Source organism: Aptenodytes patagonicus, chromosome 3 (assembly GCF_965638725.1).
Source record: "Aptenodytes patagonicus chromosome 3, bAptPat1.pri.cur, whole genome shotgun sequence".
In the NCBI taxonomy this organism is placed as follows: Eukaryota; Metazoa; Chordata; class Aves; order Sphenisciformes; family Spheniscidae; genus Aptenodytes; species Aptenodytes patagonicus.
In genome coordinates, this window is record NC_134951.1 from 93,925,627 (window position 1) to 93,948,603 (window position 22,977).

At 37.8% G+C, this 22,977-nt stretch overlaps 1 protein-coding gene across 2 annotated transcripts in view; it reads left to right on the forward strand.

The window, feature by feature from the left end:
- CRIM1 (cysteine rich transmembrane BMP regulator 1) overlaps positions 1-22,977 on the forward strand; it is a 201,098-nt gene that overhangs the window by 160,039 nt on the left and 18,082 nt on the right. For both annotated transcript variants that reach the window (XM_076334241.1, XM_076334242.1), the window contains 3 exons: positions 6,484-6,640; positions 14,799-14,920; positions 18,914-19,123. In XM_076334241.1, coding sequence (XP_076190356.1) covers positions 6,484-6,640; positions 14,799-14,920; positions 18,914-19,123 — 489 coding nt within the window. The remainder of the gene's footprint in view (positions 1-6,483; positions 6,641-14,798; positions 14,921-18,913; positions 19,124-22,977) is intronic.

Genomic DNA, 22,977 nt, shown 5'->3' on the forward strand with positions numbered 1-22,977 from the left:
CAAGTTGAAATACTGACTTAATTCTTGTCAAGTATCTATTAATATTCTCTGGCAGTTATTTTTTATCTGTGAATTAGAGGATTGAAAACTAAAAGTATTTCAACAGGCTATGCATCTCTAGAATGCATTTTGAAAAGTTTTTAGACTAAGGTGACTTTCAGGCTTTACAGTACAATTGCCAATGTGTCCGTAGGTAAAATAATAAATTGGAGAAAAATAAATATCCCAGTTTAAGAGCTCAGAGTTTTTTATATGCCATATATATGCTAGAAGAAGGAAATTGAGAAGTCTTTTTTTTAAATAAGAGTTAGCTGGAGTTACAATCAAGCTATTAGAAGTTCAAACAGAAGACCTTTTTTAGACCTAAACATGCAATTCATGGAATTGAATTTTGTTTACTTTTCAGTTTGATTTTTTGAGCAATATTTTGTAACACTCCAAATATTCATAGGTTCACGCAAGGTGGGGATGTGAGCACTCTGAAATCAGGAATAAATCATGCATCTGATGGTTTGAATTTAGGCCAAAGAATTGGGATTTCTTTTGACATACGTTGCCTCTGAGATACCATACCTGAGAAGGAGAGATTGCGTTGTATCTGAAATACCTGACTGCTGAGTGAATCCTCACAAGTGCAAAGATTGCTAACGTTGCATATCCTGGGACAGAATTTTGTTGTTGTCTTGTTTGCAGGGTGGGCCCTGGACCTACAGTAGGTCACGTCAGTGTATCAACTGCTCTTAAATGCTGATTTTTGTACACATCTTTCTTTCCTTTAGCAGCTAGTGAATTGGTCTTACGGTGATCCGACAACCTTTTAAAACAAGAGTTGGTGTTAAGTGTTTAGAATAAGATACTTAGTGGAAAAGAGTTTTAAAACACCAGATAGTTTGTGTGCAGTGCGCTGTGGAGAGCCTCACCATATCTTGGTAATCATCTGTTCTTAAGACAAGACTTTCTTCTTCAGAGTCTTGTCCCCCATATCTCAAACAGAGTCCCCTTAAACTGTATCATGCTCTTCTGAAACTCTGATACTTGTTTTATTATAATCTGTGTGTATGGAACTGTGTGTGGGTGAAGAAAGGGGGAGAAAGAAACCGCTATATTTAAAAGGAGTTTACGGGCAATGGTGACCAGGCTTAAATACCTTGGTGATAATATTTGTTCGTTAATAATTCACAAATGTTTTTTGGACGACCAGTTCATCTTCAACTGTCCTTTCCCTTTCTTGTTTTCCCTTTCCCTTGTTTTTTTCCAACAGCATCTTATTAAATTGATCCAAATGAATCCAATAATTTGAAATTCCCATATCCAGGTCAGCATATAATGTGTTAAATTGTTGCAAACTACAGAGCAAAGTGTTTGTTAGAACTACAGCGTTTAGAGGGGTCAATGTTTATAAGCAATAGCTTTTGCCAGTATAGTGAGGTCTAGTGAAGACTGTGACTAGAAACATGGACCTGTTGGTGGCTGACTTTGCTGCTGCTTTTGCAGTCATGGTTGCACGTGGAAAAGAAAACTTCACAGTGGTGTTGTGTGGGCTGGATACACTGCTATAAGTATTTGGTGCATGTTTGTCCTCAAGTGAGTATTCATTCCTAGCAGGAGGCTATTTTGATAATGTCATTGGTTGAGGACAAACAGCCTTTCCGTGATTATTGTCCTAGCCGCCTGCTGTACTTCAGTTGAAATTCTTCCAGAATTTTATGTGGTATTTCCGGTAATGTCTGTCCTCACATTAAAAAGCTAAGTATTTGTGGTAAAGATACAGTTATATTAGCCTGAGACGTTCAGGAACGCATTCATCTTTTTCTAAAGTCACAATGCATCGGTATTGTTCTGAGATCAACCAATATCCTGTGCCTGAACTCTCAGCTTGTAGCACAAATTCTTGTTTATTCCCTATGGGTGGCATGACTTCATACGTTTTCAGTATTACATTTCACCCCACTACTATTATTTTATCCCCCTAAGCCCTCCTATTACCTTGTGTAGAAGGATTGATTTCTGTATTGTCATTACCTCATTGACATTTCATGTTTCATAAGAAAAAATAATGAACGTATTTCTACTACTCGCGTAGAAGAACTCTACTCTCCAGCCAGATATTTCCCTAAGCAGCACAATGAGAGATGTCTTCTCTTTAATTGGTTGCCTGTTCACCATTTTGTTCCTGTTCTAGTCTTCTACCTCCTATCTGACCATTAGTTTACTTCCCTAGGTGATGTCATTATAACTAATCAGTCAGAGAAATAAAGATGGCTTATACTATGCGATCAGAAGCTTGATCCCATTCTGTTAGAGTTGCAGTGACATGCAGGTGCGTAATGCAGTTCTCTTGAACTCTGAAGGGTAGTTTTCCTTCTGCATTAGCTTTTAAAATGTTTCCTATCCTCTCCTTTCAGACTGATTACCCCGATACACTTTTGAAGCAGTTATTAGCCCAGTTAGGACTCGATCTCTTCTCTGCAAATACGTTCCATGATTTGGGATTCAGTTTCCTGATGAAATTTATGTAAGCAGAGGTGGAAAAAGCCCCCAAACAAGTAACTTCCTAACGTTTTGCCATAATAAATTTCCTCAGTTCATTGCAATTGACTTTCATGAACTAGTTCTCTTTATTCTTTAGTATTTGTCACTATTTGAAATGCAAAACTTTAACAGAAAATCTGTTTTTACCTATCCTTTCATAATGACCTTGAGATTATTTTATTAATGATGAATTTAAAGCTATAGAGATACTGTCAGGATGACAATTCCATACACTGAATTTGATTCACATTTTAATCTTAAGGCTTGCAATCTTTTTCTCTTCCCCCCCCCCTCCCCCCCCCCACTTTCTCTGAGACCTACATTCTGCTCTGTAAAGTTGACGGTTCACTCTGTTTTCTGAAAAAAAATGCCCAGTTTAAAACAGTGAACTAGGGTTTTCAACAGACCTGTGCAGCAGACATAAACTTTGTATGTGTACCAGATGGTACTTCAGTTTGAGACTGCCTGTAATTGTCATGTTTTTAATAATGTTTCAGTAGGAGAAACTTAGATGGTTAGATGTGAAGTCAGAAAGAGGATCAGAATTCACTTTCTGATTTTCATGACACTAAATTTCTTCATAGAGAATGCTTTTCAAAAACTATTTAAAAGCTATTTCCACCGCTTGTAATGTCATAACATCAGAAATTTAAGTATGATAACATGTTAATTTTAGTAATAACCATCTTCTAAGAAGGCATCATTTTTAGCATCTTATTAGAAAGATTCTGTCAGGAGAGGTCTGTGTAGATTATTCTGATGTCCTTGTATAGCATTGACATAACACTAGGAAGTTCAGATGTGAACAGTGGTCTGTATTGACTTCAGCAAACTTTCCCTGTACGTTTGACATAGCCAGAATTTTGATGTTATTTTGTATCCTCTTCGGTGTCTGCTCCTGAGGGGCAGTGATGGTTAGTCAGTCATCCATCCCAAGGCTCTGAAGAGCTTTCCTTTTTTGGCCACTTGTCCTCAAAAGAATTTTCACTTTGTAACTCACTATGTATAGGATTAAGCAAGGAAGACGTTGCCTTGAGTCTGGATCTTCTGGTTAATATGTCAGCTGACTATTTGAGTTTTAACTATATTTAACATCATAGGCTACTTGGGATGAGACACTGTCTTCCTCCTTCTATAGCACTGTTCTAGACACCTTGACCCTTTTAATAAAATACATTAACTTTACACATAAAAAACTTGGTTTGCATCTCTGAAAAGCAGTTTCACTAACAAAATCAAAGTAATCAAAACAGAATGGAAGATTGAAAACAAAAACATATTTGGCTGTGCGATTTTGAGGAATCGTTATTTTGCCGTCTTCTAAAACTACATACTCAAACCTAGGTGTCGCACTTTGATAGCTCTCCTTAACACAAATCTGGAGACAAATAAGAAATATCCCAACTCAAAAACGTTCTTCTTGTTTCGATTTTGTTAGATTTTTTTAGTTTTTATTTCCAGCTCTTCCTTTCACTTTAAGATGCCTATTCATTTCTCCCATCCCTTTGCATTTGTACCTTCTTGTTCCTTGACCTGTCTTCCATGAGCCTGATGTGTATGGACAGTCTACACTTCATCTCTGTGACAAAGTACACTTCAGAAAATGAATGGTTCTGATCGATCCAACCTGTGCAATTCCAGGATTATTCACTGATCAGTTCTGAGCATCAGCAGGAGATATCATAACTTACCCATATCAAAGGTCATAACTGAGCTTAATTCTTCTTGGAGATATTCCAGTGTAGGTGTACTTTTCCATACGTTCTTTATAAAGTTCAAGTCTAACTTTAAAAATTATGACTACCTTATAAAGTCATGCATAATGAAAAGTTCAGTTAATTTTGTTATCACTATATGCTGTCGGGGAATAATTTTGTACAAACAACCTACTGTAAAAGCATCTTAAAAAAGAAAATTTTCATTATTGTAACTTGCTTCAAGGAATGTCTTTCTCATTCCATTACCTGTACATCACTCTTTACCAGAGAAGAATATCTGACTTTCCTCTGCATTATAATGTTTTTAAATCAGCGTTAGTGGCTACATGTTAGAAAGATCTAGTATTCTTGATAGATCAGCCTGAACTCCATCCTTCAAAAACTTGTAAGGCTTTATGAAGATCTTTGTATATGTGTCTCTGAGTAAAGCAAGAACCCGAGATAAGGGTTACCATTGCTCTCAAAGGTTAGATCTGACAGAGAGTAAATGCTTAAATATTGTGACATTGGTACTCTGCTGACAAAGACAACCTCTAGAACCAGATGTGAAAGGTTCAGGCATTTCTTCTTCTGTATTCTGAATGACAAATAAACTTACACCCTTTTAGCTTCAGACACCAAATTTGCATAAAAGTGGAGAGGTAGGAGCCATGAATGATGACCTTCATCCTACTTAAACTGAGAACTGTTGTTTGGGATAATAAGGCTCTTATGTTGCACGGCACTCGTATGCCCAGATTCCACCACTGAATTTGCCAGTTTTCTGCGAAGCTTCAGTCTCACTCTGGGGTACCAAGAAGCATGACTTCTTTACCAAATGAGCATTAACCTGGTAGAACAGATAAGGAAACTTAGCTCAACCACATCTGGTTAAGTCTACCCATTGTCTTTGTAAGTAGGTTATGCTATGTTTTGCAGTCTTAAATGCAACATTACAAAAACAGAAGAGAAAGCATTTAAGTAAAGCAAAGATTCCTTCTCTTTACCGTGTATTACCGTGTTAGAGATATGAAGATTATCTTTGCATTTCAGACCACAGTAGCGTAGTGTGAGGAACAGAATAAGTCAGCGTGCTGATCTCCTCTTTGGAACAAACCCATCCCTAAATGTTCATATCCCTAAAGGAAAGTGGTCTTCAGAGCTCTAATGAGGAGCACATCTGGAGGAGCACTCTGCAGCCACCCTCCGTATAATGAGCACTTTGTAGGGGTGTGGATGTTTGAACTGGAGATGAGCTACCCTTTGAATATCACTCTGAAAATCGACCCTTTGGATATCACCCATCATATTCTTCTCTTGAAGAATCTCAATTATATTTCTCTCTTTTTCTATTTTGATCTTACTTTGGCTATTGTAATAATGGTCATTTTTTTTCCTGTGTTTTGCATCTCTAGTGTAACAAAAATCATTATTTTCTGTTTCCTCTCACCTCTGCAACCAGTAAATTAGTTTTGTATCCCAGAGTATGTTGAGTGGTTTTTCTGGCACTTCTTCTTTTAAGAAGAACAAAAAGAAACTGATCATTCTCAAAATAGTATGTTCCAATGAGAGTGAATGTAATGACCATTATTTATCTCTGTACTGGAGAAATTGAGATGGCAACAATCCAGCATCTCCCTTACGCCACAAGAGGCTGATAAAACATGGTAGCGGGCTTCAAGAGAGAGGTCTTTTAGTCTAGCATCTCTAAGCTTAGATCACCTCTTAGGGTATTACGGTTATATTTTTAAAAAGCAGGTCTTAATCACCTAACAGTTGACAGCAAACAGCGTAAGGAATAAAAGTTGTTAATATATCCCAGCCTTTCAGTTCTATTTAAAATAAATAGAGGAGAAATAAAGATGCTCTATATTGAACAGAAAGCTATTAAACCCATATAATGTGTTGAAAGTATGTCTTATTTTAAATGTTTTCTTGAAAGAAAAGAGTCACGGATGTTGGACTCCTTTGGTTGTACATCTATTCATAAAATCATGTTAGTTTAGGGTACCAGATAGTACTTCTCAAGTTCTTGACTGGAACTGAAGACATCCTGTAGTGTCTGCTCATACAGTTTGGGTCATTACTGGAGAATTCTGCCAAATATTTTAAAATTGGGACAGTCTGAAGGTAAGGCTTACCAATATTTAAAATTTATGAAGTAAAAGGGAACAGAAGATTTAGTCTGCTGAAGATGCGTTTGTCTGGTGTAAAGAGTTTTCATGCTGTGATAACCTGCATGTGTCCTTTGCAGGGGAGGAGCTGTGCACCGGCCTCATTTCGGGCTGTTCCTTGGACTGTTCCTTCGGCTTCCAGACTGACGTCCACAACTGTGAGATCTGTCAGTGCCGACCACGGCCTAAGAAGTGCAAACCCATTGTATGTGACAAGTACTGTCCCTTTGGATACTTGTACGTATTCTCATTCTGACAGCATATTTAATACAATCCCTGTACGTATTGAAAATATGCAAAATCCAGGCATATGTACTTGTGTTTAGTTTGTGGCAAAGCAAGGGAAAATGTAGGAAAATAGAAATGTCATTACTTGACGTGAGATTAAAGTATTCTTCAAAATGGATTTTGATCAAGAAATTAAGAAACGGCAACTAAAAAAAACAGTGGCAGATTATAAAAGCAAAACAGTGCTTAAATTTTTTTGAGGAATATTTGATGAACAAGATGAAAAAGCTAGTTACAAGAAAGGTCTCTTGCATGTAGCTTTTTGAAATTCTGTTTGTGTGTTCTGCTGTGATGCCCTTTCATTTTGTAGCCCATTTATTTTATTCAAATGATTTTATAATATTTCAAGTTTTTTCTAATGTTGATATGACAGCGGAGTAGTTTTAGTGAGACATTTCTGATAGTTACTTTACAGGATTCGTGAAGAACAGTACCATCGCTTATCTAAGTTTTTGTAAGTGTGTTCAAAACCTGTATTGTTGCTGGAGTTCTTTCTCCATAAAAGGAAATATTTGCAGTATTTATGCATTTGTGGAACAGGTGACGAAAACTGCGCAGATCTTTTGTCACATACAAATTTCTTAGTAATCAGTCTGGTGGCTTCTATATATATTTTACCAATACATTTTATTTTTGATGGGTCCATTCCATGTTACTGCCTGCTTTTCATAACAGTTTAATTTCTATCTCATGACAGCTGATCGTCAGATAATGTTCCTATGTAATTTGTTTTTTTATGATTTGAAATGAAGTTTACTAATGTTGCAACTCCCAGTGTTTGATACTAATACTCCTTTAATTTCTGGTTCATTTCAGAGTTCTGTTTGACGCTTGTTCATAAACGCTGCAGGTTTTTATAGCAGTAATCTGTAGTGTACTGTGTCCTCCTCTTAGTACGTGGTTTTAATAAAGTTTGGAGGAATCAAAATATGGTAGAACCTGAATGATCAGAGAGGTACCAGAGATTTTAGAAAAATAGAAATCAAGCTGTAACATAGTGATATTCTCACAGATTTAATTAGCTCTGCTCATAGATGGTGCTAGTGAACAATTTGTATTCTCTCCAGTTGTGCTGCCAAAGTAAAAAAAAAAAAAAAAAAACAGGAGAATACCAGCCTTACACCTTCCATTAATCTTCAGGCTATTCTTAGCCACAGAGCGGTGTTCCACTTAGGTGAATACAGTGTTCTGGTTGACGTCCCTCTTATTGCCCATACAGCTCTTGCATTGTGCATGGTGCTAAACAAGAGCTGGCATTACATCAAACAAAAAGCAGACCCATAGCCCATGGAACAATAATGGCACAAATATGCTGCAATACTCTGCCAAAAAAAAAAAAAAAAAAAAGAAAGAAGAACATTTGAAGAATATGTTGCCTTGCAAACATTGAGTCACTTATTTTTTCTACATTAGAAAGGATGCTTGATTTGTATCCTTGAGGCATCCCTAGTGTAATCTGAAAATACCTACATAATAGCAGTCCAACAAAACAAAGTAAAGCAATACCATTTAATATAATCCTGTATCTATTACTTGAGATACAGAATTAGGCTTGCCTCTGGTTAAATAATGGAAGTTTTTGCAGGAAACAGCACTCATGAGAGTGATAGGATTGAAATAGGACAAGATGAGGGAAAGACAACAAAGATTAATCAAACTTCACTTCTGTCCCCAAAACTCAAAGTTTAGTAGATGAGAGAGGAAAAGTAAGAATTCTAAATGAAAAGGTTAATAAAATTATCTTCAAGGCATGTTGACTTCAAGAGTGGCTGAGAGTTATTTTCAGTTTTGCAAGCGAGAGAAGGTAGAGCAGGAGGAAAGTCACAGAAAAGGCGTGTCGGTTTTGTCATCCCGAGAACTTTTGCCCAGTGGCTTCAAAGGCAAGGAAGGCTGAAGGTGGGTAGCAGAACAAAAGAAACATGAAAGATTGAACAGAAATAATGACTGGTTAGATGTCTCAGGTTTTTAGATAGGATAAAGCTGCTTACATTAAGGATCAAAGGAGTGAAGTCAATTAAACCAAGTACAAAGCATGCAGAATTGCGTACAAAGCATCCGGGGAGAGTGAAGTTTGAGCCATGCTGTTGAGCAGGCACAAAATCCAAGATAGTCTCCTAAATCTGGGAGCCAAAGAGGCAAATGGTGTCGGGGTATCTGAAACTGTGAGACCTCTGCGATGGAATCGGCAGGAAGGGTGGCTGGGATGAGACAACAGCAATAAAGGAATACAACTTACAACTATATTGAAGTATATACTGGAAATTGCCATATAGTCCTCATACGGTGTAACCATTTCTCAAGGGGCACTGAAATCATTTGCGTTAGCTTATATTTGATTTTGAACTTTGGCACAGAAGAGAGAAAAATTCTGAATAATGGCCATCAGAATATATTTCATTGCTATTTGCAACAAAGATGGAAGCCATCTTTCTTGTTCACAGTACATAAAGCATCTTCAATACCAAGTACAGGATGTGAGCTCAGCAGTCTCTAGACTGTATATCTGAACATTTATTTTTATTTCTGTTTTATATTTGTGTGTTAAAAACTAATTTCCATTAATAATACTCAGTTACTGGTTATTTTTCAAATTGGTTTATAAACTCAGTGGATTAATCTAATGTGATATCTAAAGGGCACACTAAGGCTGTTAGATCTTGAGGTTTATACTTTTTCCATATTGTAGCTCTTAATTTATTGTCTGTAGCAGGGTCGATAACTTAAAGCTATAAGGACAGAATCTGAGAAGACTTTTTTCATCCACATGCTCAAGGAGTGTGTGCATGCATGTGTTTGCATAACAGCAGAGACACTTGGTATGAACTACAAAATTTTTTACTGTGTATTCAGTGTGAGTGAATATCATTCAGCTTTTTTTAATTTTAATATTGCAAGTGCATAAATACATTATTATTTTCAAGGCCATTTGCTTTAGCCCATTCAAAAGTTATAATATGAGAAAACCATTAAATAAGGTCTATTTAATGTCTTTTGTCATTGCCTTTTTGGACTTACACAGAAATATCTTGAATATATTCACGAACCAAGGTCTAGGTGTTTATTTCCATTCCAGCTAGCTCTATTCTTTGACTTTTCTGCGGTATCTAAAGCAGTAAAGTTTGTTTCTCCTTTTGATTTCTTCCAGTTTACTACTACTGGTTTTCTTCACTGGCAGTCCCAATGTAAATGTCACACTGAAGTGTTAAAAATTTTTTTCTACTGCTGATAAGGATTGTTCTGAACTATACTTACCAAAGTCATTTACTATTAACGTGTTTTGTTTGTGTAAATGTATTAAGTTTACTGTTACATCCTTTTAGTTTATTGTACAATACCTTTCCCAACAACATGGATTTAGGAAGAAATACTCTCTTCTACATAATGAGCAGCTTTGTCTGATTTGGTTATATGAACTGTAATTTTTGTTTAGAGGAAAGCAGACAGTATTTTTGCAACTTTAAGTGGAACATAGTAGAGACCTTAATAACCTGCAGTGAACTGAATATTTTTTTACCTTCAAAATGTTGAATCTTCAGGAAAAAGCAAATATTCTTTTAAGATAAGTTAAGACAGTAAATTTCCATTCCTGGGCCTGTGCTCCCAGTGTGTGCAACTGGCAGTAATGTTCCTGATTTAAGTCTACCTCATTAGTGACCAGTCCATGTGTAACTGCTAAAAAGAACAGTATTTTCTTTGGTCCTGTTTTCTTCCTTAGCTGTCAGTAAAGATGCGCCCCTTACTTCTGCTTATACATATATTTTTACTCTGCAACTTCTGACTTTTACTTTCTTTTCTTAAGCAAAGGTTTCTCTTTACTGTTGTCTTCAACGCTACTTTTTAGTATTGTTAGCTTTGCAGTGAAGTAGGCTGTTCCATGTGAACTGAATTAATGAACTTTGACTAATTCAGAAACTTGTTACTTGGTTTGAGAGGTCTGACTTTCATGGTCTCTCTCTTTCATGAACTGTGACTTAACTGGTTTTCTAAAGAAAGTTTTAAACAAAGATGAGGAAGATCCTTATGTGTAATTGGAAGATGACCCTCAGATTGCAGTGAATTTGACCTGTGATGTTAAGGGTTATACTCTGACACACCAGTATAAATCATCAAGAATACCTTTTTGAACAACAACAACAAAAAATCTGAAATAATTCTGTTGGCCTTCTCTTGTTGCACTTTAGGTGAGTTGTGCCTGCATTATTTTGAAAGGCCTTAAAGGAGAAATCTCTAAAAATGTATATTAATACCCCATTTGGAAATTGAAATTTTATTTTATTTCCCTCCATTAAGAGTAGGGGGGTAGAATATAGAGTTCTACTTCACTTTAAAGCATGTAAATTAAATCTGATCTGAAAATGCACGTGCAGACATTAGGCTGTTGAAGTCCTCGTAGCATTGCTTTTTGATACGCACTGTAGAAGCCTACCTTCTGTAAGTTGAGGCTGTTCTCTAGTTGTGTATCTTTCATTTAGCCTTATCACATCATAGTGTGATGCCTTTACATACTCTACTTTTACGTCTTCAGAGAAAGATAAGAACCCGAGAATAGAGCCTAATATACTTTGAGCCTTAATAAACTGATTTTCTGTGTTTGAGTGCAATCCTCTTGACCTATAGAGTCCCTTAGTTTGTGTGATCTGTGAGTATCATCCTGCTGATACCTGTGCCTAAGCAGTTAAGGTGATTATTGTTTTGTTAAGAAATTTGTGGTATGTGTTGATAATATCTAGCTGATTGTATGGGGAAATCTGAAGGTGTCCGTGCCATCTTCTTCAGTGTGGACATACCTGAAGCTTGCATTAATGCTGTCTATCCACCCAGAAATGGTTCAGTCTTCTGAATGAAAATCAAAGAGGAATGAAGAGAAAAAAGATAGATGGGCCTAGCTTTATATAAAGAAATCGATCAAATCATTCATTTTCCTGGAATGCTTTCCTGTAATAAAGAACTGATGTCTCAGTTTCCAAGAAGGATAGGAAAAGTCCTATGAGTATTGTCCATGAGCTGCAAGAGCACTTTAAACACAGAGAAGCTTAGTCCTAGGTCCAAGTAGTTTTCAGTGTCGATCATGTGTCAAGGATAGTCTGTTAAAGGATACAAACTTCAGGCACAAATTCAGGTGATTTTCTAAACTCTTGGAGGAAGCAGCCAGTGACTAAGAAGCTGTGTGATATTGTCACATAGGAGTAGGAAAAATTTAGAAAAATAGTAAGGTTTATGATGTTGAAGACAAGAATAGTAAGACAGGCTTTATTTCCTAGATTTACTAGGCTTACTTTGTACACCTGAGGAAGACTAAAACTACCAAGTAATAAGCTTCAAAATGGAAACTCAGATCTTCAGAAATGGAAAGTATCTGGAATTTAGTGAAAAGAAAGAAAAATGGTAAGCAGGTTAAAGTTAAAAATCGTAAATATTGAATCTTGCAATTTGGAACTATTCATTTGAAGTCCTAGATATGATAAAGCGACACCTTGATCAGACATTGACTCACAGAGTATCAGATCTGGACCATTTAATGACTTGCCCACGCACTCCCCGGTCCAAGGCATGCTGTCTGCCCCATTGTACCGTATCCCGTTCAGAGGAGTTGTGGGAGGCCGGCGAAAACATAACACAGGTCAAGACTGCTCCACGGGCTAGCACCGAACCGCACGGCTTGTCTTCAAATAGAAGGCATTATAAAAATACAGTGTTCAGCCTCTCACAGAATTACGCTGCCTGTTGTAAAGAGTAGTAATTTTTAGCCTCTGTATATGACTCATTTAGTATGTTGACCTACAGAGGAAAATTACATATTTCTGTATGTTGCTTTCTGTACTTAGATAAGCTGAAACACACTCTTCTCTTTCTCCTCTTTTGTTTAAACTAAAGTGTGCATAAAACAGTTTTATTAGAAAATCTGTGTGAACTATGTAGCAAAAGCTTTTTAGAAATGACAGCAAATATTAATGGGCATAGTATGGTAGCTGGGAGTAAGATAATGTTTTAAAAACAAGTTGATTTCAAGCTGATGCTAGTGTTTTAGGAACCCTGTCTTTGGGATGATCTTTCCCTTGCATTTTTGTACACCTGAAAAAAACTGAACTTTAAACTTTTTTTAAGCTAATTGGAAAATAATCTTCAACTTAAATTCTGGTTTTAAATGTAGAATGTAATTTTATTATGCATAATGCTTGGCTGGTATTTTTAAATGATGAGACTTTAATAAGTCTTAAGATGACTGTAGGTTTTTTAAAAAAAAAAAAAAAAATGGAAATTAGCACCCTAATCTTGTCACTGTCTGTAAAATTGCACTGAATGAAATGAATAACATTTGAAGATAACTATGTATGTAACAGTTTGTAGTATAAAGGGCTAAAATTGTGGTAAAAAATATTTTAAGATCATTTCACTTCAAGTCTTACTTTGGTGCTAAATTTATTTAGATTTGCAGTTGTATAGTACATTTGTTCAGTTGTTTACCACTACCGTGCCAATTTCTTCTCTAAAATAGCAAGCCTTTTGTGACTTCCAAGCCTGTTACGACCATCAAAAGCATGGGATGTCATGGAAGACAAACCTCTATTTTAATGTAAAAGTTTGGTCACAAACAGGAGAATAAAGAAGCAAGTGTTCAAAGTATATTAGAGAGTGAAAAGTTAAGTAGTAATCATCATGTTTGTGATTTTCTTTTTTTTAAGAGTGTCAAAGGTTAGTACTTGGAAAATCTGAGTTCCTGCATCTTTAAAGAAACCAAAATCTTTTCACAATTGTCTGAAAAAAACTGCTCAATAGAGTTCACTGAAAGCTCTACACGTTAATGGAAAGAAGCATTTCTTTTGATATTAAAAGGGCTGTGGTTACAGACATTGAGGAGGAAAAAATAGATGGATAGGAGGACAGAAGGTCTTCCATTCTCTGTCCTACTGTGTGACGATTTGTTTTCCTCAGCCTTTTAACTAAAAATTAAATGATGTTTTCTAGAGCTTGAAGGCAGGCTTTCTAGAGATTTACATAATTTATTTCTTTGCTATCCCTCTAGATGTTCTTCTTTAACTTCCCATGTCTTGTCTTTGTTTTGGGGGGAACTGGTGTGCATTTAATGTTGTAGTATTCAATGAGGGATCCATCAGTTTCCCAATAAACGTTTTTCCCAATTTTAGTGAGTTACCTCATTAGAGTGATATGTTTATCAGCAGACTCATAAAAATCATTTATTGGGTTTTTTTTCCCCTCTTTGTCTTGAACGTCTTCATTACAACTTTTTTTTTTCCCCCCCTGTATGTTGGGAAGGCACAGAAAATTACTCTATCTGTATATGAAGGGAAATAGTACACTTGTGCCTGGAGTTCAAATGGCATTATCTGTCTTCCTGAAAAAAGACAAGCGAATATTCGGTATAGGATTCTCAGAAGCAGCTTGTTTATGGTGCTGTGAAGAGATGCTGTCAGGTGGTGCTCTAGACTCCTGCCTAGCTTCACCTGGAGGCTTTGGAAGCATTTGTGTTCTTAATTCTCTGTGCTCTGTCTGCTGAAAAGTTCTCTGGTTTTCTGTGTTTCAAAATATGTTACTGTGTCTCTGCTACTCTTTATATTGGTTATTGGCATTCCACGTGCTAGTTTTCAAGTAAGCTTTGTGTCTGCTTATTTAACATTTTCAGAAATCTCTCTGTAGTTTTAATATGCAAGAGATGAAATATACTGTACTTTACCTACTGTTGGAGGAAAAAGGTTAACGGTAATTTGTGTTATAAAAATATAGTAATTACAACAGATTCCTACCTATCCCTCCAACTTCTTCACAGTTTTAGACATTATTCTTTCTATTTTTTCACTTGAAAAAATAACTGATCATCAATAGTAGTCACAAGCATGTACGTCTATATTATCTGCTATGGCTTGAAAGTACCAAATGCCGAGATTTCGCCAGTCACGTGGAGGGGGCATATGCCAGGGATGGAGACCTGTACACCCCATAGACCCACTGAACCTAAGGGTGACAGTTAAGGATAATTTTCTTTACTTGATCAGTCGCTTCTTTAGGGGATGCTTTTGCTTTAAAGATCATGACATGTAGATATTTAAAGTGACCTGCTGACCTTTTACAAATTATTTTGGTCATCTAGGAAGAACAAGCATGGCTGTGAAATCTGTCGGTGTAAGAAATGCCCAGACCTGCCTTGTGGTAAAATCTGTCCGATGGGCTTCCAGCAGAACAATCACGGCTGTGTTATCTGCAAGTGCAGAGGTAGGTGCGAGTGCATTACCACCTCTAATTACAACTTGTTTTCAAAGCAGTTGGAAGCTAGAGCAAAAGAAAAGGAATACTGCACAGAATATGTAAGAATTGAAATATGGTAACTGGTGGGGGAGTCAGTTCAACTTTGTTCAAAGGAGTGTATTGTTTTGCTGGTGTTTGTTATTATCTGTGTTCATCTTGGCTTCAACAGAAAGCCTCAGCTCCGCTTTTCATCTCCCATTACAAAGTCACAAAAATCAGTTCATTATCGTTAATAAAAATTAGATCAGGCTCTTAATAAGTAACTACTAGAAATAAGCTAGTTCAGTGTTCATCTTAGCTTCTTCACCGTCATCTTTTCTTTACAAACTCACGTTTTGGATTTGATAGATGCCCTGTACACTGCCTAAAATTAGAGTGCCTTTTCTTGGACACTTTTCAGGCGGTCTCAAGGAACAATGAGTAGAGTCCTTACCCAGGAGAAAGGACTGGGTATCCTTAAGCTAAAGATTTCACACGTGCCACATCCCAAACTTGTAACCACCAAGTTCGAGGTGGAGATTGAGATAAGATGTTCATTAGTTGTCTGCTTCAGTTTTGTGCTGCTTTTAACATGTCTCTTTTTTAAGGTATTTTCAGTCTGTGTTTTGTATTACTCTCGGTATCAGACTTCCTTCATTGCTCATCTCAATGTGTTGCACTTAATAACTTTTCATTTGTGCTCAGGCTCTCTCTGATCCTCACTGCTCTTTCATGCTCATTTCCTTTGATTCTTACTTGTGTGTTTTGATTTCTAGCTATAGGCAAGAAAGTTTGAGTATTTTCCCATTGTTTTGTGTAATGACTCCATTCTTAACTTTTTTAGCAGCTATTTCTTTTGCATTTTTGCATAAAAAAGATAAAATATAATAAGACAAGCTATGGGAACATGGGACTGGAGGAAAGTGTATGAGTTCCTGAAGTCACTCTCCTGTAGTGGAAGGCAAACATGCAATCATATAAATCAGAAGGATCCAACATTGTATTTTCTCCCCATGACATCATACACTGCAGACAATTATAACAAAACTTTAAGACTTCTAGCAAAAAAAATTGAAATGTTGTAAATGTACCTTGCAGATATGAGAAGTAGAGAGAGATTTCACTGGCAGAAGCTGCAATATATGACTTCTACTAGAAATAAAAATTTTAAAAATTAAATAAGAAAGGGTAACTGCTGAATGGAGTCCCATCGAGACAATTCTCATCACTTATCTTGTCATTTGTCTCCATGTTCACAATCAACACACTTTTCCTGATTGTCGTGATGCTGTGATGGAATATACGCAAGGTGTTCTCTTAGGTGGGCCATAATTGCATCCCAGACTGTAAACAGATGCAGCTCTTCGGTTACTAATTATGTGTATGCCCACTTTTAAGTGCTTTCCTTAACAAGGATGAATTTTAAAACATGCACAAATATTTAGCGAAAATAACTTGATCCCTCTCTAAGTAGTATTTATTGTTATAATGATCATAAAGATACCAAGCCGTGAGCATATCACTTCAACATCGCTTCATTAGCAACTTGTCCAAGAATAATTAGAGCAATCACCAGTATGTTCTGTGGGAGCTGTGAGTCCTTGTTAAAATTTTGACCCAAAATCCCTAAGAGGAAGGGATGGGTAAATCCTCTGCCTGTGAATTAGCTCCTCTTTCTAAATTGCTTCTGCCAGAAATAGCTTATGCTAGGATTAATAGAAGTAGAACCATGGAAGTACAGGGCTGGGGTAGTCCTCTGGAAAACTGAGAGTCCATTTCTCTGCCCTCACATAAAATAGAGTGTATCTGGATAATCCTTGACAGACGTTTGTCTAAGATTTAATTTATTAAGAATCTTCACTCTTAAAATACAATTTAAAAAAAACCACCTCTCCCAAATAATATTTTCCTGTGGTTACCAATATGTGACATTTGAAAATAAACTTTGTAATATTTCTGTCTCCCTTTGTATAAATTGAACTAGTTACTTCTTGTCCTAAGCTCAGCAGACATATGGAACAGCTAAGCACCATTCCCTTTAGAATTCTTGCAATATTTAAGGGGTTGCAACTGGAGCCCCCTAAACATTTTTGTTTGGGTTTTTTTTCCCCCTAAGTCAAATAAACCTAGTTATTTTGTCTCTCATCACAGTTCAAAACCTGGATATTGTACTTTAGCAGTAGCAAAAACTTCAAACTAGTAGAGATAGTAGTACTGCATTTAAATTTAGTGTTCCTGTATTTGTATCTTAGACTGAACTTGCCTCCCCTGCAGTGGTATCACATTACTGACTCGTTTTCACTTGTGAGCTGCTATAATCCCAGATCATTTCAGCCATACCTCTAGTTATCCAGTTATTCCCATTTTGTATTTGGGCACTTGGTTTCTTCTTTAAGTATTACCTTTTGTACTAATTTTAATTAAAAACTGAAAAGTGAAAACAATCTCAGTGTTTGAAGTTAATTTTGAATAGTTGCCTATATGCTTGGTTTGTTTCTCCAAATTTTGGAGTATGCTTTAGAATATTTCAGGAAAAAAAGTTTGATTACATCAGATACTTTATTTATTAAGGAAGGGGAAGGGTATTACCATCTAAGACTTTCGTGTGCTAATAATCATTTTAATGTAGGACAGTATTCCAGTGATATTAATTCAAATAGGAATTAATATATAATCTGATACTAAAGTATAAAAGCGTAGTAACTGAATGTAATTTTTTTCATAGTATTTCTGTTTGTGCAATAGGATGAAGTCTGTTTTAAGAAATATTTTATCCTTATGCCATGGCTTTTCTTTTTAATTCACAAAATGGTATACTAAAGTAATTTCTGTGTATTGGGTTCTTACCATGATAACACGCATCAAACTAACTTTGTGCCATCTGCTTGTGGTTCTTAGACCACCTTTGATGGAAGTGCCACAGCTGAAGTGCTGACCTACGTGTTAGTAAAAAAAAAAAAAAAAAAAAAAAAAACCTTACTAAAATTACATATAAACATCACTACTTTTCATACTGCATCCTTTTTTAAACAGAAAATGAAATAAGCAACTTAATACAAATAACCTTATACATATGTAAGTGTCAGCAGAACGTGGTTGACACACCACTGAAAACAAGTCAGTTCACTGACAAACTGATCTTGAATCCTTCATCATCATAATGATGTGGGTGAGGGAGTGTTGGGCTCTAAATTCACTCTGCTGATTAACAAAGAATATATTGAGGCTGGAGCCTGCAGCACTTAAATACCCCTTAAGATACAAAAGAGACTTTATCCTCCCTAGACCAACTGCTTGCGTGTTCTGGCTGAGCGCAAGTAATGCAGCAGTCCGAGCTACTGTATTCTCATCTCAGCAAAAGCTAGCAATGAGAGATAAAATTGTCAGAGCAGTTATCTTCCCAACATCTCATTTATCATAGTAGTGTAAACAAGTAATTTCTCATAGGTAAGTGTTTTATGAAATATTTCCAGTATCTGACCCCATTAGAACTCACTTGTAATTTTTTGTCATTCATGATATAAGACTATCCTTAGCTCTTGTAAATGCTTTTGTATTCTACTTGCTATCAGATACTCATATCATAGATAATCTAATACACTGTAATATTTAAATATTTCATTTTAAATATGCTTCATGCTTTCTGCTATTTCCCTCCATTACATTTCTCTTTTTTCTTCTATTATTTAGCCAGTACTGCATTTCTGTATGATTAAAAAGAGTGTAGGTACAACAGAAAGAGGTGATTATATTTTCCAAGGAAATATATTCTACTACATCCTACCATCCCCTTCAGTATACCTTTTAATTGTTTCATGTGTGTTGTTACCTTATTTCTAAGCATAAATGACAGAATTATTCATCACTTGATTTTTATATGTGCTTTAAAAATAAATGCAATCCAGGCGTGAAGTTGGTATGGTTTTTTCCTAAGCAACACATGCTTATCAGAACACTCCATTTTCCTTTGAATTTGTGCAGAGGCAACCGCTTCTCTTATGCCTCCCATTAAAACAGGCTCTTGCCTGTCAATGGATGGGCGCCGACATGAGAACGAGGAGAGCTGGCATGATGGCTGCAGGGAGTGTTACTGTCACAATGGACGGGAAATGTGTGCCTTGATCACCTGCCCCGTTCCTAACTGTGGCAACCCCACCATACATCCAGGGCAGTGTTGCCCATCATGTCCAGGTAACATGCTTTCTTCTATATGCTTTGTGATCGGGTTTCATGTCACATGTGTTCTGTTTCCTAATACATGAAAATAATCTCATGCATCATTCAGTAATAGGTATGTATGAAGGTTTCTATGCCCAAATATAACATGATGAGGGGCTTTCATTAAGACCTCAGATGTGAAAAGTAGGAACTTAAATATTGAAAGCATATGCATGTTTTGGGTCCTAATATGTTAATTTTTGACACACTGAAATCTTTAAACTAGAAAAAGTTTCTGGCCTATAGTAGCTATAATAGCAAATTTATACTCATGTACATTTTTGTTACCTCTAACAGAAAATATTGTAATAAGCCATTACATTTTCTCTATTTTAATCTGAAGTGGAGTTTTATTAAAATTCATCCCCTGATCTGTGTTTCACAACCCCTCAAAGGAATACACGTTTAAACAGATGTCTTATGTAATTGAACATTATGATTCTGTGTTCTGAGGGAAGGCTCCTGCGCCACCAGCAGTAGAAGATTATTTTAATGCTTTAAGTGGGGAGGCCAAGTACAATTAATGTTGCATTCCAGTACAATTTCAATAATAAGTGTTAATATGAAAAAAATCTATGAAAGATGTTAGAGTGTGGGTAGACTATAAGATTAATGCCCTCTGTCTTCAGAATGATTCCTACAATATTTTATGTGCTAAATAGATTAATTTGTAATACAGTGATGCTGTCTATGACTTTATTAGAAGTCACATGACAAGTAGGAACAACGAGGCTCATGATACTACTACGAATAGCAAAACGGTAAGACAGCACTGGCAGGATATAAGCAATTACAAACCGTTTCAAATTCTTTGTAAAGAACAGGAAATCCTAGGGGCAAAATAAGCAACCAGATCCTCTTCTGAAAGTGACAGAGAAGAGTGTATCCTCCCTCGGACCTCAGATAACAAATCTCTAGATTACTTAGACAAATGGTGATCTCCAATCCAGTTCACACCTTGTCGTAACTGGAAGAACATAGTGCCCAAAAAGATGAGGGACTCCAAAAGGTCTGTCTGCCTTTCAGCCTTTCTCAGTCTGCGCTCCTCCCCTCAGTGTTGAGACTGGGCCCTGTGGTTCCTGTGGTTCCATGGCCAGCCGTGGTGTTGCTTTTGGCACTGGCTTTCATGGAGCCAGAGCTATTTTCAATACTAAGAAATTTAGCGGTGGTTACTGAGGCCGAGCTCAGTGCTTAGCGTCTTAGTAATGACAACCATTAATGAAATTTTTAGCTGAGGTGGAAATACTAAGGAGGATACTCCCACCAGTTATGCACACTAGGGGAACCATCCTTTGCTCGCTTCCTTCTCTTCCATTATCAAGCATATGGCTAGTCTGACAGGGAATTTAGAAATCGTATGATTTTTAAAGGGAACCTTAGTGTTTTATCAGCTTGGAGCACATTTTTTTGCCACAGCAGTATGCAGTGTTGGTCCATATGCATCCTATCAGGTACTGTCATTCTTTCCTCCAGCTCCCCATGCACACACACATCCACAGTCTGTCTTAAATAGTACAGTTCTCTCCCCTATGAAACCTCAGTGTGGAAAAAAAAAAAAATTAAGACAACAACAACAACAAAAAAGATTCAGTTGTGAATACTGCTCCAGGAGGAGCAGCCAAACAGCAAATAATAAATACAGAATATCGTATTCCTAAAGTCATGTCACTGGACAGGAATGTTATTTTCCACTCGCGCTAGCTGGAATTCAGGGCTGCACAGAACTGTTGGAGTACCTGCAGTAGTCACTCACCTTTTCACAATGATCTGTGTATTATTGTATTATAAGAACCACCCACTGTAGGAGAAGGTCAGGTTCGAGACCATCTAAGGAACCAGCAGGTGCACAGGTCCATGGGACCTGATGAGATGCATCCGTGGGTCCTGAAGGAACTGGCAGATGAAGTTGCTAAGCCACTATCCATCACATTTGAGAAGTCGTGGCAGTCCGGAGAAGTTCCCACTGACTGGAAAAGGGGAAACATAACCCCCATTTTTAAAAAGGGGGAAAAAAGGAAGAACCGGGGAACTACAGGCCAGTCAGTCTCACCTCTGAGCCCAGCAAGATCATGGAGCAGATCCTCCTGGAAACTATGCTAAGGCACATGGAAAATAAGGAGGTGATTGGTGACAGCCAACATGGCTTCACTAAGGGCAAATCGTGCCTGACAAATTTGGTGGCCTTCTGCGACAGGGTTACAGCATTGGTGGATAAGGGAAGAGCAACTGATATCTACCTGGACTTGTGCAAAGCATTTGACGCTGTCCCACATGACATCCTTGTCTCTAAATTGGAGAGACGTGGATTTGACGGATGGACCACTCGGTGGATAAGGAATTGGCTGGATGGTCACGCTCAAAGAGTTGCGGTCAACAGCTCGATGTCCAAGTGGAGACAGTGGCGTTCCTCAGGGGTCGGTATTGGGACTGGTGCTGTTTAACATATTTGTCGGTGACATTGACAGTAGGATTGAGTGCACCTTAAGCGAGTTTGCCAACGACACCAAGCTGTGTGGTGCAGTCAACATGCTGGAGGGAAGGGATGCCATCCAGAGGGACCTTGATAGGCTTGAGAGGTGGGCCAGTGCCAATCTCATGAAGTTTAACAAGGCCAAGTGCAAGGTCCTGCACATGGGTCAGGGCAGTCCCAAGCACAAATACAGGCTGGGCGGAGAATGGATTGAGAGCAGCCCTGAGGAGAAGGACTTGGGGGTATTGGTTGATGAGAAGCTCAACATGACCCAGTGTCGTTTAATTTCAGTCGGCAACTAAGCACCACGCAGCCGCTCGCTCACTCCCCCCCACCCGGTGGGATGGGGGAGAGAATTGGAAGAGCACAAGTTAGAAAAACTCGTGGGTTGAGATAAAAACAGTTTAATAATTGAAATAAAATGATAATAATAATATGATGATAATAATAATAATAATACACAAAGCAAGTGATGCACAGTACAATTGCTCACCACCCGCCGACCGATGCCCAGCCAGTCCCCGAGCAGCGGCCCCCCCGGCCAGCTTTCCCCAGTTTATGTACTGAGCGTGACGTCACGTGGTATGGAATGTCCCTTTGGCCAGTTTGGCTGTGCCCCCTCCCAGCTTCTTGTGCACCTCCAGCCTTCTCAGTCAGTAGAACATGGGAAGCTGAAAAGTCCTTGGCTAGTGTAAGCATTACCTAGCAACAACTAAAACACCGGTGTGTTATCAACTTTGTTCTCATCCTAAATCCAAAACACTGTACCAGCTACTAGAAAAGAAATTAACTCTATCCCTGCCGAAACCAGGACACACAGCAATGTGCGCTTGCAGCCCAGAAGACCAACCATATCCTGGGCTGCAGCAAAAGAAGTGTGACCAGCAGGTCGAGGGAGGTGATTCTGCCCCTCTACTCCGCTCTTATGAGCTCCCACCTGGAGTACTGTGTTCAGCTCTGGGGCCCCCAACATAAGAAGGACATGGACCTGTCGGAGCGAGTCCAGAGGAGGGCCACGAAGATGATCAGAAGGCTGGAGCACCTCTCCTATGAAGAAAGGCTGAGAGAATTGGGGTTGTTCAGCCTGGAGAAGAGAAGGCTCTGGGGAGACCTTATAGCAGCCTTCCAGTACCTGAAGGGGCCCCACAAGAAAGCTGGAGAGGGACTTTTTACAAGGGCGTGTAGTGATAGGACAAGGGGTGATGGCTTTAAACTGAAAGAGGGTAGATTTAGATTAGGTATAAGGAAGAAATCCTTCACTGTGAGGGTGGTGAGACACGGGAACAGGTTGCCCAGACAAGTTGTGGATGCCCCATCCCTGGAAGTGTTCAAGGTCAGGCTGGATGGGCTTTGAGCA